Source organism: Carex rostrata, chromosome 1 (assembly GCF_964058835.1).
Source record: "Carex rostrata chromosome 1, lpCarRost1.2, whole genome shotgun sequence".
NCBI lineage: Eukaryota > Viridiplantae > Streptophyta > Magnoliopsida > Poales > Cyperaceae > Carex > Carex rostrata.
Genome location: NC_135918.1, coordinates 1,263,765 through 1,277,090, shown reverse-complemented (window position 1 = coordinate 1,277,090; position 13,326 = coordinate 1,263,765). Strand labels below are relative to the sequence as shown.

Below are 13,326 nucleotides of genomic sequence, written 5' to 3'. Positions count from 1 at the left end.
ACTCTTCCGGAACCTTCAGTCATATATATATATATTTTTTTAACAACAATTACAATTCCATAAATAAATGAATATATTTAAGAATACATATATTCACAAAATAAGTGTTTAGTTGTCAAACACTTAAAATCGAAAATATTATTGTGTTTATTAAACAAAACCTAGATAAACAAGAAAGAATAATGTTCACCATATCATTCCTGATTTATTCCAAAAAGAAAGAAAAACAAAATCAAATTTAAAATATATGATTTCTAAACTAATATATCCACATCATATTATATCTTTTATATAGACACTATATAATTATCAAGGTGATGACTTCCATTTCCAACAATTATGATTTTCTGGAAAACATAAATATGTTAACTAAAGCATATTTGATCATTTGACTAAAATATATTAAATTTAATTTCGAACATTTCACTGTAAAATCTAATAATTTAGAAAATACTTGAAAGTTTATTCTAATTCCAATTTTAGAATAAATGCATTAAGCAAAGTGATGTGAAAATAAGGTAAGGCAAGATTTGTTAAAGCTAACGAGTTGTGGTGGAAATAATTTGTTTGTTTGTCAATAGCATCAAAAATATAATTTCAACAAATAAAATTTAATAGCATCAATATTGCTAAGATCGAGATCACACTCTCAAATTTAATGGCATCAATATTGTCTCAATCTTTTATTTATTTATTTATTGATGTTTGATATAGGTAAACATAATGTTTCGGTGTAGTACAGGTACGTGGCCAATGATAGCATGGAATTATCTTTCTCATTATTCTTTTCATTATCTTTCCACTTCTGGTGGAAATGTGTGTTTTTGGAATAATCACTATGATAATAACATCGATCTTGTTCTCATCCACAATTTTGTTCAAAATTATTATTTTTATATATTGATACATTCTTTTCAAGGAATGAAACATTAATCAATTGAACAAAATTCATAGTTTTTCATCAACAACTCGTTATTTTCAACCACAATGAGACATGAAATCAACTCATAATATTTCTTAAAATCATGTAAAATTTGCACACCATATTATAATTTTTTTTGAAATTTCTTTCAGAAAATTTATTCAGATCTTCTTCAAGAAGATTAACTTATAGTTTTTTTTTTTTCTTAATATGTACATCACATAAAATTTGTACATTATATAATTTTTTTTTTAAATCTTCTTCACGAAGATCTTCTTTTCTTGAAATCTTCGTCAGGAAGATTAAAACATTAAAAAACAAAAATAAATAATATTCAATACTATAAAGATTTTATTGAAAAGAAATATATATATCATGGCATAATTTTTTTTTTTTGATATAGGCTTCAGGCCAAACAATTTTATGACATAATGCTTTCAATTTGGTGCTATGATAGAAACAAATGTAAGTGGCTTTAGAGCATCTACATCCCTGAAACTATTAGAGTTTCTAATCTGACGTGGCAGTTTCTAATCCAGTTTCAGGGATGTGGGAGAATTTCTTATTTAGAAACTATGCAGGAAAGTTTCTTATTAAGAAACTGTTTATAAACTCTATGTTGGCCAAATGATTGGCTCAAATTGTTTCTCCTTTTTAATTTGTTACTGACGTGGCTTAATAGAAACTCTAAAATGAGTTTCAGGGATGTGAGAGTTAGAAACTTTAAAGGTCATAATTTCTAAAAAATAGTTAACAGTTATTTAGAAATCCTTTTGAGTTTTAGGGATGTAGATGCTCTTAGACCAATTACTAAAAATAAGTAAATCTTTCAATAAAGATTAATAAGAAAAAGACCCATGTTAATAGAATATAATAAATGTAAAAAGAATTGATTAAATAATATTCAATAATATAAACAGGACACAATTAAGACAGATCTACAATTGCACATTATGAAATTTATAATTTAATGGCTTCGGGCCCTCTAATCAAATTTAAATTTATAATTCTCATATGGCTTCGGGCCTAATGAATTGATTGATTTTTAATTTGAGATAAATACTCAACATTATCTCAAACTTACCAAATTAGTCTCCTGACCATTTGAAATTTATATTTAATAAAAAATAAAATCATAACATAACATAAAACAGAATTGAAACATAATGTAATATAAAAGATAACTGATAACTTCATTATTTTCTTTTACTATTATAATTTGTTTTTTATGTTGTTATCTTGTGACAATTTTTGACTAGAAGTATTATGATATTAAAACCAAAAATATATTAGAAGTTTACCTCAGATCTTCAAGAGCTCTCGTGCTGATAACGTGTTATGAAATAAAGTAAAAGAATAATACATAAGATATTGAGAATGTATAAAGATGGCTATGCTTTATTCATATGCTTTTGTTGTGTCAAATACATTCATACAAAGTCTCTATTTATAGGCTAGAAAATGTAAATAACAAGCCATGTAATATTAACTCTATTGATAAATGTGAAAGAGAAACATACTTCTTTGAAGAGAAATTTTCAAGTAATTGCTCAAGAGAGTTGCAATATAAACATTCATAAATACTTAATTCATAACATTTTATTGGATTTCACGCTACTATAAATTCATTTTTATTTTTATTTGGAGCGGACCGGAACTGCGGAACATTTTTTTTAATCAGGAAGGGGTGATCTGTGAAGATGGGCCGAATCACGAATTCACGACCCATTAATTGCAAAATCTATTTTTATATTATCAAAATTGTAAAATATCATTGTCACCTTTACGTGTGCAGTAGTTTATAATGAAATGCAATATCTTTATTCAAATGTTACCAACTCACGTCTCCTTATTTAAATGAATTTGCAAAATCAAGCATACATAAACATGTCATATCGGATCTTCCTTGGCTTGTAAAGACATCAAGAAATGATCACAGCTGATCTAAAAATTCAAATCTAACCAAACATAGAGTGTGAACTTTCACCTCCTTTCTCATCTGCAATTTCTTTTTTTTGTCGATTGCAAATAAAAGCCATTTAACTAAGCTTTTAATGGTTTCAGATGAAATAATTTGGTCGCTGTAAATTTGTATAGTTATAAATGACCCTCAAGTCCGTTGTATTTTGTGCTTGCACAGACTTTAAGCGTACTCACATCTTGATTCATTATTACAATACAGTCGTATCTTAGCTCATTATTACATTTAATAGTAGCCGAACTCATCATTCAAAAGATCACATGAAAGTTCTCTGCTTTAATGAGTTGGAGGTAAATATGCGGCAGGAATAGTAAATACGTACGCAACATATTTTGTTCTTTCTTTTACTCTCTCTTTTTTCTTTTTCTTACATTTGTAAATCTTATGAGTTAACTCAAATTTTGATTTGTATGTAATCAATTTGGGTTGTTCGTTACGAACCTTAAAACTTTCCGCTCTCTATTAAACCCCGAGATTTTTCAAAATACCCCCCAAAAAATTATTTTATTAAAAATAACCAGTTTTCAGTCAGAATTTTAAAAATACCCAGACCGCGGAAAAAATACGCCCCCCGGAAGTTTTATTCCGGGCCGCGGAAAAAATTCGCGCTCCGAAATTTTTTTTTTATTATTATTATTATTTTTTTTAGAGTTTGGAGAAAGAAAATATCCATGGTTTGGTTTTTTTTTTAATATATGTATAATATATGTATATCAGTATATGTATATATGGCACAACTAAATTGCTGCCGGCAACATTTTAGCCAAGTGCTGCCGGGGCAATATCATAATTTGTGATGTTCAAACAACAAATCTAAACCGTTAGATGTTTAATCTATATTATAATCTACTCGGAGACCAAATTTTACATTTTTTGAAATTTTTTTTACTATTTATTAAGCTGGTTTGAAAACCGCTGTTTTCACTGCTGCAGAAATTTACTGAAAACAGCGGTTTCCAAAAAATGTAAAATTTGGACTCCAAGTAGATTATAATATAGATTAAACATCTAACGGTTTAGATTTGTTGTTTGAACATCACAAATTATGATATTGCCTCGGCAGCACTTGGCTAAAATGTTGCCGGTAGCAATTTAGCCGTGCCCTGTGTGTGTGTGTGTGTGTGTGGGTGTGTGTGCGTGTGTGTGTGTATATAGAGAGAGAGAGATGGGCTATGGTGAGTTGCGAAGTAAAACGCGTTTCTACTTCACGCCGTATTTTTATTTTGAAAGTCCAAACGACCGATCCGAACCGTTAGATGTTTAATCCATATTGAAATGTGATTGGAGATCAAATTTTATATTTTTTGGAATTTTTTTACTATTTATTAAGCATTTTTGAAAATTGCTGTTTTGCTGTGAACAGTAAAAAAACAATAAAATTTTCTGGACCATTAGATCAACGACTTTCAAAATTGCTTAATAAATAGTAAAAAATTCCAAAAAATGTAAAATTTGGTCTCCAAGCACATTTCAATATGGAGAACAAGATGAACGGTTCGGATTGACATTTTGAACTTTAAAATCGCAAAATATGAGCGTGAAGTAAAATAGTCGCTTTACTTCGCAACTCACCGTAGCCCATCTCTCTCTCTATATATATATATAATATAATATATGTATGTGTGTGTGTGTGTGTGTGTATGTATGTATAGAAATATGCTAGCATGCTATGCATGGCATAGAGGGCCTCCATGCAATGGCTCAATATTCGACTTTTCAAAATCCTAACGGTCGATCCAAACCAGTCATCTTGTTCTCCATATTAATATGTGTTTGGAGACCAAATTTTACATTTTTTGGAATTTTTTTACTATTTTTTTAGATTTATTGAAAATCATTGTTTTTGTTATGGTCCAGATTTGCTGAAAACAGCGATTTTCAATAAATCTAAACAAATAGTAAAAAAATTCCAAAAAATGTAAAATTTGGTCTCCAAACACATATTAATATGAAGAACAAGATGAACGGTTCGGATTTTGAAAAGTCGAATATTGAGCCGTTGCATGGAGGCCCTCTATGCTATGCATAGCATGATAACATATTCCTGTATATATATATATATATATATAGAGAGAGAGAGAGGCTAATGTGCTTTCGGTAGCATATGTGTCGAAATACACACGATCCAAATTTGAAATTTTAAAATCCAAAAAGTCGATATGAACCGTTCATCTTGTTCTCCATATTAATATGTGCTTGGAGACCAAATTTTATATTTTTCTGAATTTTTTTACTATTTATTAAGCCACTTTCAAAATCGTTGATCCAACAATTTTACTATTTTGTTAAGCCACCGTTGGATCAACAATTTTCAAAGTGGCTTAATAAATAGTAAAAAAATTCAGCAAAATATAAAATTTGGTCTCCAAGCACATATTAATATGGAGAACAAGATGAACGGTTCAGATCGACTTTTTGGATTTTGAAATTTCAAATTTTGACCGTGTGTATTTCGGTCCATATGATACCGAAAGCACATTAGCCTATCTCTATATATATAATATAATATATGTATATCTATGAGGAGGGTTCAAATGCACCCAAATTTTTGTGCACCCAAATGCACCCTATCTTTCAAATCCTTTTTCTCCATTTAGAAAGTCCGAATAGTCAATCCGAACCATTAGATGCGATCTATATATTAAGATGTACTTGGTGACCAAATTTTATATTTTTTGGAATTTTTTTACTATTTATTAAGCCACTTTGAAAATCGCTGATTTTACATTTTCTGGACCATTGGATCAGCGATTTTTCAAAGTGGCTTAATAAATAGTAAAATAATTCCAAAAAATATAAAATTTGGTTTCCAAGCACATCTTAATATATATATCGCATCTAACGGTTCGGATTGACTATTCGGATTTTGAAAATGGAGAAAAAGAATAGGGTGCATTTGAACCCTTCTCATGTATATATATATATATATAATATAATATATGTATATGTATATCTATATATAGTTATATACATATACATATTTTGCTTGTTGTATATGTATATGCATATATATATTTGCAGTCAAACTTGTTAAGTTTTGCTCTTAGTTTCCTCCTCTATTTCAACCTGTCAATTTTGCTTGTTGTAAGAAATAGAAGAAGTAGACTTTTCTCCTGGATTTTATTCTTTTTATCACTTACCGAAAATAAAACCAGTGAACTATTCATTATGTCCTTTTTACTCTTTCTAAGTCTTATTTCTGACACAGTGATACTCTCCTCTCTCGTTTATATTTTCTCGAGTGGAGAGGAAAATGAGAAAAATAGAAGAGAGCCGAGCTGACCGGAATCTAGAGCGCAATATCGTTGGAGCTTGGAGCATTGAGTACCTGACCGTCGGAGCGCAGCAATTATCGGACAAAAGCGGATCCGGTTGTAGAGAGAAATGGAAAATGATGTAATAGGAATGTTTCATGAGTGTATATAAGTATGATTAGTTGATTAGAGTAGTTTAGATGTTTTATGAGAATAAATGAGTTTAGATTTATCAATGAAATTGTTAGTAGCTATTTAAATCCACTAACTTCTGAAAAAAAAAAAGAAATTAGAAGAGATCTAGTTATATTCAGAAACATATCTACATAGAGTAATTGGCAGTCAATTTTACCTCATTTATTTTCAAATTTTATGTGCTTATTCAAAATTTTTATATAGTTTATAGTACAATATTATGAGTAATGTAAAATTGATTTCATACTCGATATGAAAATTTATATAATTTTCTCTAATATTGTGAGTTTGATCTCATTGTTGAATGTCACTAGTTATATTGGTTGGATTTCGAGATGAAATTATTCATTATTTCATTTTGCCGAATAATGAAATAATAAAGAACTAATAAATTTTAATAATAAAGCAATTCTCAATTGTACATTACCGAAAAGAACCTAATACATTTAGAAGATCATACGTGTCAGGAAATGTAAAGCAAATGTGTTGCACACTTTGTGATTGTACTCGAACGACACAAAACATTTTTCCAAAGTTAGTTATTACTTTGATGTAAATGTGAAGAGCAGCACCAAGCCACCAACTACAATACAAGTGACCGAGGATATAAGAATTTTTTTCATAAACCATAATTGAAAAATGGATTCTTAGGGAACCAATATGATTACAACTTTTTTTTCAAAAATCATAAGAACCGTGGGAATGTCACGGTCTGGCATTTTTTTTTTCCAGACCGTGTGCTTCTCACGGTCTTGTCAAAATTTTTTTATTTTATTTTATTTTTTTTTTTAAAAAAAACATATTTTTTTTCAGACCGTGGGGTTCCCACGGTCTCAATTTTTTTTTTTTTTTTTTTTTTTTTATAAAACAGAATTTTTTTTTAATTTTTTGTATTAAAATATTAGAAATGTTGAATATGTTTCTTTGAAAATAGATGAAATACAATATAATTTGATTTATTAGAAATACTGCAATAAATAACCCGGATCAATATTTTTCAGGTCGGATTTTTTGCGGCTGTAAGAAAAATTAATATATTTATTTATGTGTTATTAGAAAAAAATAAAAATGCTTAGATTCTGAGTTATTGATCCCGGTTCAAAAGTCACTTCTAGGTAATCCAGAAAATATTGTGATCCCTCTAGGACATTTAATTTATAAAAAGTTATATCTATTTTGAGAATTCTTTTTGAATAACAATTATTAAATAACTTAAAAGTTATTATTATTTTCAAAAATATATACAACTTTTCATAAATTAAATTTACTAGAAAGATCACAATATTTTATAGATTACCTAGAAATGACTTTTGAACCGGGATCAATAACTCAGAATCTAAGCATTTTTATTTTTTTCTAATAACACATAAATAAATATATTAATTTTTCTTACGGCCGCGAAAAATCCGACCTGAAAAATATTGATCCGGGTTATTTATTGCAGTATTTCTAATAAATCAAATTATATTGTATTTCATCTATTTTCAAAGAAATATATTCAACATTTCTAATATTTTAATACAAAAAATTTAAAAAAATTCTGTTTTATAAAAAAAAAAAAAAAAAAAAATTGAGACCGTGGGAACCCCACGGTCTGAAAAAAAAATCTGTTTTTTTTAAAAAAAAAAAAAAAAAAATTTGGCAAAACCGTGAGAAGCACACGGTCTGGAAAAAAAAAAAAAAATGCCAGACCGTGAGGTTCCCACGGTTCTTATGGTTTTTGAAAAACAAGTTGTAATCATATTGGTTCCCTAAGAATCCATTTTTCAATTATGGTTTATGAAAAAAATTCAGGATATAATCATGCCACCAGCGCGTGCAATGCAAGTACTAATCTATTGCTTTTTAAACAATCGTAGGAGAGAAAAAAGAAAAAAAGAAAAAAAGAAAAAAAAAATACATGCATAGAGAAGAAAGAACACACGTACAACAATCAACAGTGCACTACCATAGTACAATTGAGAAAAGATAGCTGCTACTTGAGATATTTTCCCTCTAGCACCTTTACACACAATTGAGAAAAGATAGATTCCCTCTAGTATCCAGCTAAACATCTAGTACCTTTAAAATAGTAAATAACATAGATAAATTGAAGAAACAAAAAGAAAAATCAAAATCAAAATCAAAATCAAAACAAGTAACATACTTTTACACACAGACCTCAAATTACTGGAATTCCTGCAGGTAGACACCTCAAAAAGTTGGTCTTCCCATGAATACCCCTAGATTAGTTTTGCGGGTTTTTTTATTTTTTCATTAATGTAGACTATAGATCTTAGTACTCGTAATTTTGCCTTGCTTTTCTGTAGTAGATTTCTCTGAATCCATGCTTTGTTGACCCAAACGTGCTGAAAGGGTTTCTTAGAGTAACATGTGAACTTCCAGTTTTATCAGGACATTTAAGCAAAAGTAACCTAAATAAACTAAGCCAAATAAAAAAACAAAAATCAAAGACACCTCACTCCTACTACACTAAAGTATCGTTAGACTTATCCACCCTTTTTAGTCAAGATCCTATCACCACCCGGTGAGAGCAACACTACTGATCTCTAAATACACCAGGTGGTACCAGGATCTTGACTGTTACCAGTACCAGCGTACCAGTTTACCAGCGCTGGCCTGGGGTTGAAGCTGAGGGCGAAAAAACCTCAGTCCATATCTCAGCAAAAGCACGCAATATGTATTGGTGGTTGCACGGCGCGTTAAGTGCGAGGAACCGGTGAAGCAAGTCACGTAAGTCATCCCACGCGTAAATCTCCATCTCTATTATCATTTGCAACATGGAATCACGGAAGTCGATATATGGATCAGCTGATTCCTTCACCACTGCAACTCCCTCCTCAGCCTTTTGTTTACCTGTTATGAAAAGTTAAAGGTTTCCAACATAATGAACAATAGCCTCACTAATTTTCATGTGTTTTGTTCCAAATCAGATAAAAAGAAAAGGGGATAACAAAGGAAATCTGAAAGCAGGAAACATGACAGCAAATGAAACTGAGCAACAGGCACAAAAGAAAGGGACAAAGTTAACAAGTAAAATTGTACCCAAGTTACTGTCCCTTTCCAGCACAGGCTAAATCGGACAAATTTCAGGTACCAGAAAAACTTGTCTCATTTTGACTAGTCCATTGTCCTTTATTGAAAATTCCTGTACTTTTTTGCTATAAGCTAATGTTAAATAACAGATTTTTACTTTTCAGGATTATTCGTACAATAAAAAACTAAATGCTCTAAAATATCCAGATTAAGCCAAAGCAAATAAAAATCAATTGAACAAAACCAGCTGTACAAATTGCTACACTTGGAAGTGCCTTAGAAAAACACCCCACAAATTCTGTGTACGCTATAATACCGTATACGACACTACGACAGCTACTCTTGAGGGAGTAAAATGACCTCTAGCGTCGGTCAAATAATTTTATATCTCAAAAGAAAATAATATTAAACCTGAATGTGTGACAGTGTGAGCTAGTTAATTTCAACAATTTAACATTGTTAAAACAAAATCTTATAAAATAACGACAATGATAACAGTAGTAATTATGTAATAATACGAATAAGTTGTTAAAAATTAATTTTAACCTTTTTATTTAATGATAAAAGCAACTTTGGAGAGTGGCTTATTAATCAGTAGGAATTCGTATCACAAAAACAAAAAAACTATTTTGCGGATTATTATTAATTCAGCTGAAGCAAAAATTAATAAAAGGATTATACTAATTAAGTACTAACAACCAACAAATAACATAATGGTTAGACTGGGATACCATAATAAAGTTTATATTGGAGTAACAAATAAGCAAGAAGGAGTGTGATAGAATAACAAGTTGCATTTAATACCTTTTTTGCTCTTCTTCTTTCTCTCCTTTGGCTTCATGATTGGGCTATCGGGTGCAGAGTGGCCGAAAGACGGTGAAGTCGTGTCATAGAAAGACGAAGAGGAGGTGCTTGTTATAGTAGTAGTGGTGGTGGTGGTTGCGCTAGAAGAAAAAATAGGGCTGTTTCTCAGTATCTTTGAAAGCTTAAGTTTTGGTTTAGGTTTAGGTAAGGGATTAGAGAAAAAAGAAGGCAGTTTTGGCTTCCTACAACTACAACCTATGTCCACCACCACTGGATGCCTTACAACAAACCTTCGCCTGTTTGATGCCATCTCAAATTAGGTATGCAAGGGAAATATAGAACTGCTGTGTTAGAATGCGTGGTGGGAGAGATATATATTGTGTTGGTGCTAGTTGGTTTAAAAGGGGAATTGGTTAGAAGACTTAATTTGTCTTGTGTGGAGAGGTGGAGAGATGGAGAGAGAGAGAGAGAGAGAGGGATGGTTTATTTTCTTAGCATAAAATTTGGAGAAATTTGGAGTTGATAAGAAGAAGAGATGAGGTGTTGTGATATATTTGACCAGAAGAGCAGGGCCAGGGTCCAGGGATTTGTTATTTTATTTTTGTTTGGTGAAAATTGAAAAAGGCTTGAATTAAATCATTAATTGACCATGTGAGCCTTATTAAGGATCTAGCCCCTCTGTACTGTTCATTTGACCATATGAAGGCGGATTTTGGGTCCCAAGCATCTCAGTTTCAGTTGGAAATGCAGACACCCATCTGAGAAATGTTTTTTTTTAGAACTTGACTGATGCAGCCAAGAACCCATCTGAGAAATGTTGGGTACCAATGTTACCATATTTCAAAAACGGTACTAACTTTTATCTTGATAACACGGGGGCAGAAATACTTTACCAATAAAATAGATATTATTTCTTGTCATTCATTAGTTTGGGAATAATTATCTTAAATCTGACACAGGAGAAAATCCTATCACATAAGAAATGAAATTATGAGGGAAGACGAGGGTTCAATACATTACACATGTGACCGCACCTTTGGTCCTTAAATTTACCGTGTACGGTTGCCTCCATTTGTCTGAAATGGAGAGGATTGGATTGCCGAGGACATTTAGGGTTTTTAGCAACGGTGAGATACACATCATGCATCTCTGGCTAAATCACGTGATCAGAAATTGTGGGGGTTTAAAATGGATAAAAATTAAAAAAAGGTTGGGACTTTGAACAAATTCTGTCCTCTGCTTTAAGCTTGAGCGATCATTTGATCGTATCTATATCACTGACACAGTGTCACAGTGACACTTACATAGCCTCTGTTATTTTTCAAATAGTATATTTCTTTGGAACTCATAGTCAATACTCAATTAATAAGAGGACGGTTGAAATGCCTGTATTTTTTTGTGCCTTCGTCATGCAATCTTCAACTCAAAATTTAAATCTTAAAATTCAAAATAAAACCGTTGCATATGAACTACATCATTTTATCTATGCACGTGTAAAAAATTATGGCATTTCAACTTTGTTTTGGTTGTCATCTTGAGCTTGTAAAAATGTATATTAATGTGGATAATTTCTAGACGTTGATTTTTCAACTTATTGATTCATACAAAAGCAAAATCAAATTGTGATAGTTTTTTATGGGCACATAAATAAAATAACATAGATCACATTTAACGGTTTTATTTTAACGTTTAAGTTTTAAATTTTGAATTATTTAAGTTTTTAAAAATGAAGGCATTTCAACCCTCCTCTATTAATAAACAAAAATATTATGTTAGATTTGTTTGCAATCTTGTACAATTTTAGTGGAAACAAACAACCTGTTTTGTTATTTCCTTTTTTTTTAATGGAGTTATTTTTCTGTTATAATATTTTCAGTCAAATCATGATATTTCAAATTCAAATTAGAGTATCTACTATATACAGTATACTTCATCAAAATTATTAGTGGGGCCAATTCTTTTTCTAGATGACTGACTCCAAATATCACATTTTATTTTATGCACAATACCTTTTTTTAATTAATTATAACTTGGGTCATTGGGTGTTCAAATTTGCAGCATCTACCAAGTCAATAAAAATTGCATATTTTGGCAATGCAGGAAATTGATGTCAGGTTTGATAATTTGGCTTATCCACCCATTTGAAACAAATAAATTTGTGTCATTAAAATTTATTTGTTGTGACCTAAAGGACCCACTTTGCTCACCTGACACTTCAAACACTAGCATCAGTGCATCACCAAAGCTGGTAAGGGGACCCAGCCATAACCAACGGTAGTAATTAGTAGTAACAAACAAAGTAAAAGGGTAAAACTAGACGCGCAAATTATGGATCCAAATCTACCAGTCAACCCGACCCATTAATTTAATTTGTGAGTCGGATATGAATTTCAGTGAAAATTAATTCACATTCCGCAACCGTTACAGATTGGAAAAAAAAACTCTTGAACCCTAACCAATTCAACCAGCATTTTTTTTGCGCTCTTTACTGCCAGAACAGATTAAATAATTATTTTTTAAGCTGAGGTGGGCCGGGAGCAAATTATATTAAAACAATATTATTAGACAAAATTGAATGTGTACCCATTAAAAATTCACTATTTAATTATTTTTATCCAAACTTCAAATTTGAAACAAACTATCAAAATATCAAACTTAGGAAGTTCATGAACTTTTCCTTTTATTTCAAGTCAAAAGAATGTAACACATTAAAAATGATAAAATGTTGGATTAATTTTGTACAGGATTAAGTGGCCAAAGAAGAAACATTTCAAAGTAAAAATTAGATGGGTTAATTTTAATTGTAACCATTCAATTACGGTTTGATGGGTTGTGGCATAAAAAAAACAATGATTTAAATTTATTAATTTTAACTTGAATTTCGACTTTAATCTATCTTCATGAATTGGATGAAGTTTTAAAGTTTTTTACATGTGTCATGTCATCAATATTCTCATCCATCCGATTTTATTATCTTTCCTTATTTATTATGATCGGATGACTCATATTTTTCTTATACCTCAATTATCTCCTTGTTTTTAATTAACCCGTATACACAATGATTGATAATCCTTAGAAGACGACAAAAATATAATAGATAATGCGTATATTTTCTATCGATTTAAAATTCTGTG

At 30.4% G+C, this 13,326-nt stretch overlaps 1 protein-coding gene and 1 long non-coding RNA gene across 2 annotated transcripts; one reads left to right on the top strand and one right to left on the bottom strand.

Moving 5' to 3' along the window:
* The first annotated feature begins 8,278 nt into the window (after positions 1-8,278).
* Positions 8,279-8,799, top strand: LOC144564854 (uncharacterized). The gene is made up of 2 exons (XR_013514760.1): positions 8,279-8,613; positions 8,708-8,799. It is a non-coding gene; the product is annotated as an uncharacterized LOC144564854 (long non-coding RNA).
* Positions 8,598-10,702, bottom strand: LOC144564842 (uncharacterized). Its single transcript, XM_078314456.1, has 2 exons — positions 10,193-10,702; positions 8,598-9,208 (listed from the first exon to the last, which is right to left on the bottom strand). The coding sequence occupies exons 1-2, from the start codon at positions 10,500-10,502 to the stop codon at positions 8,958-8,960; spliced, it is 561 nt and encodes a 186-aa protein (XP_078170582.1). The 5' UTR covers positions 10,503-10,702; the 3' UTR covers positions 8,598-8,957.
* Between the last annotated feature and the right edge of the window lie 2,624 nt (positions 10,703-13,326).

Excerpts from the sequence above, each read along its gene's own strand:
- LOC144564842 (XM_078314456.1), bottom strand. The coding sequence starts at position 10,502 with ATGGCATCAAACAGGCGAAGGTTTGTTGTAAGGCATCCAGTGGTGGTG. Across the intron at positions 9,209-10,192 it reads AAAGAAGAAGAGCAAAAAAG|GTAAACAAAAGGCTGAGGAG; the intron begins GTATTAAATGCA and ends TTTTCATAACAG.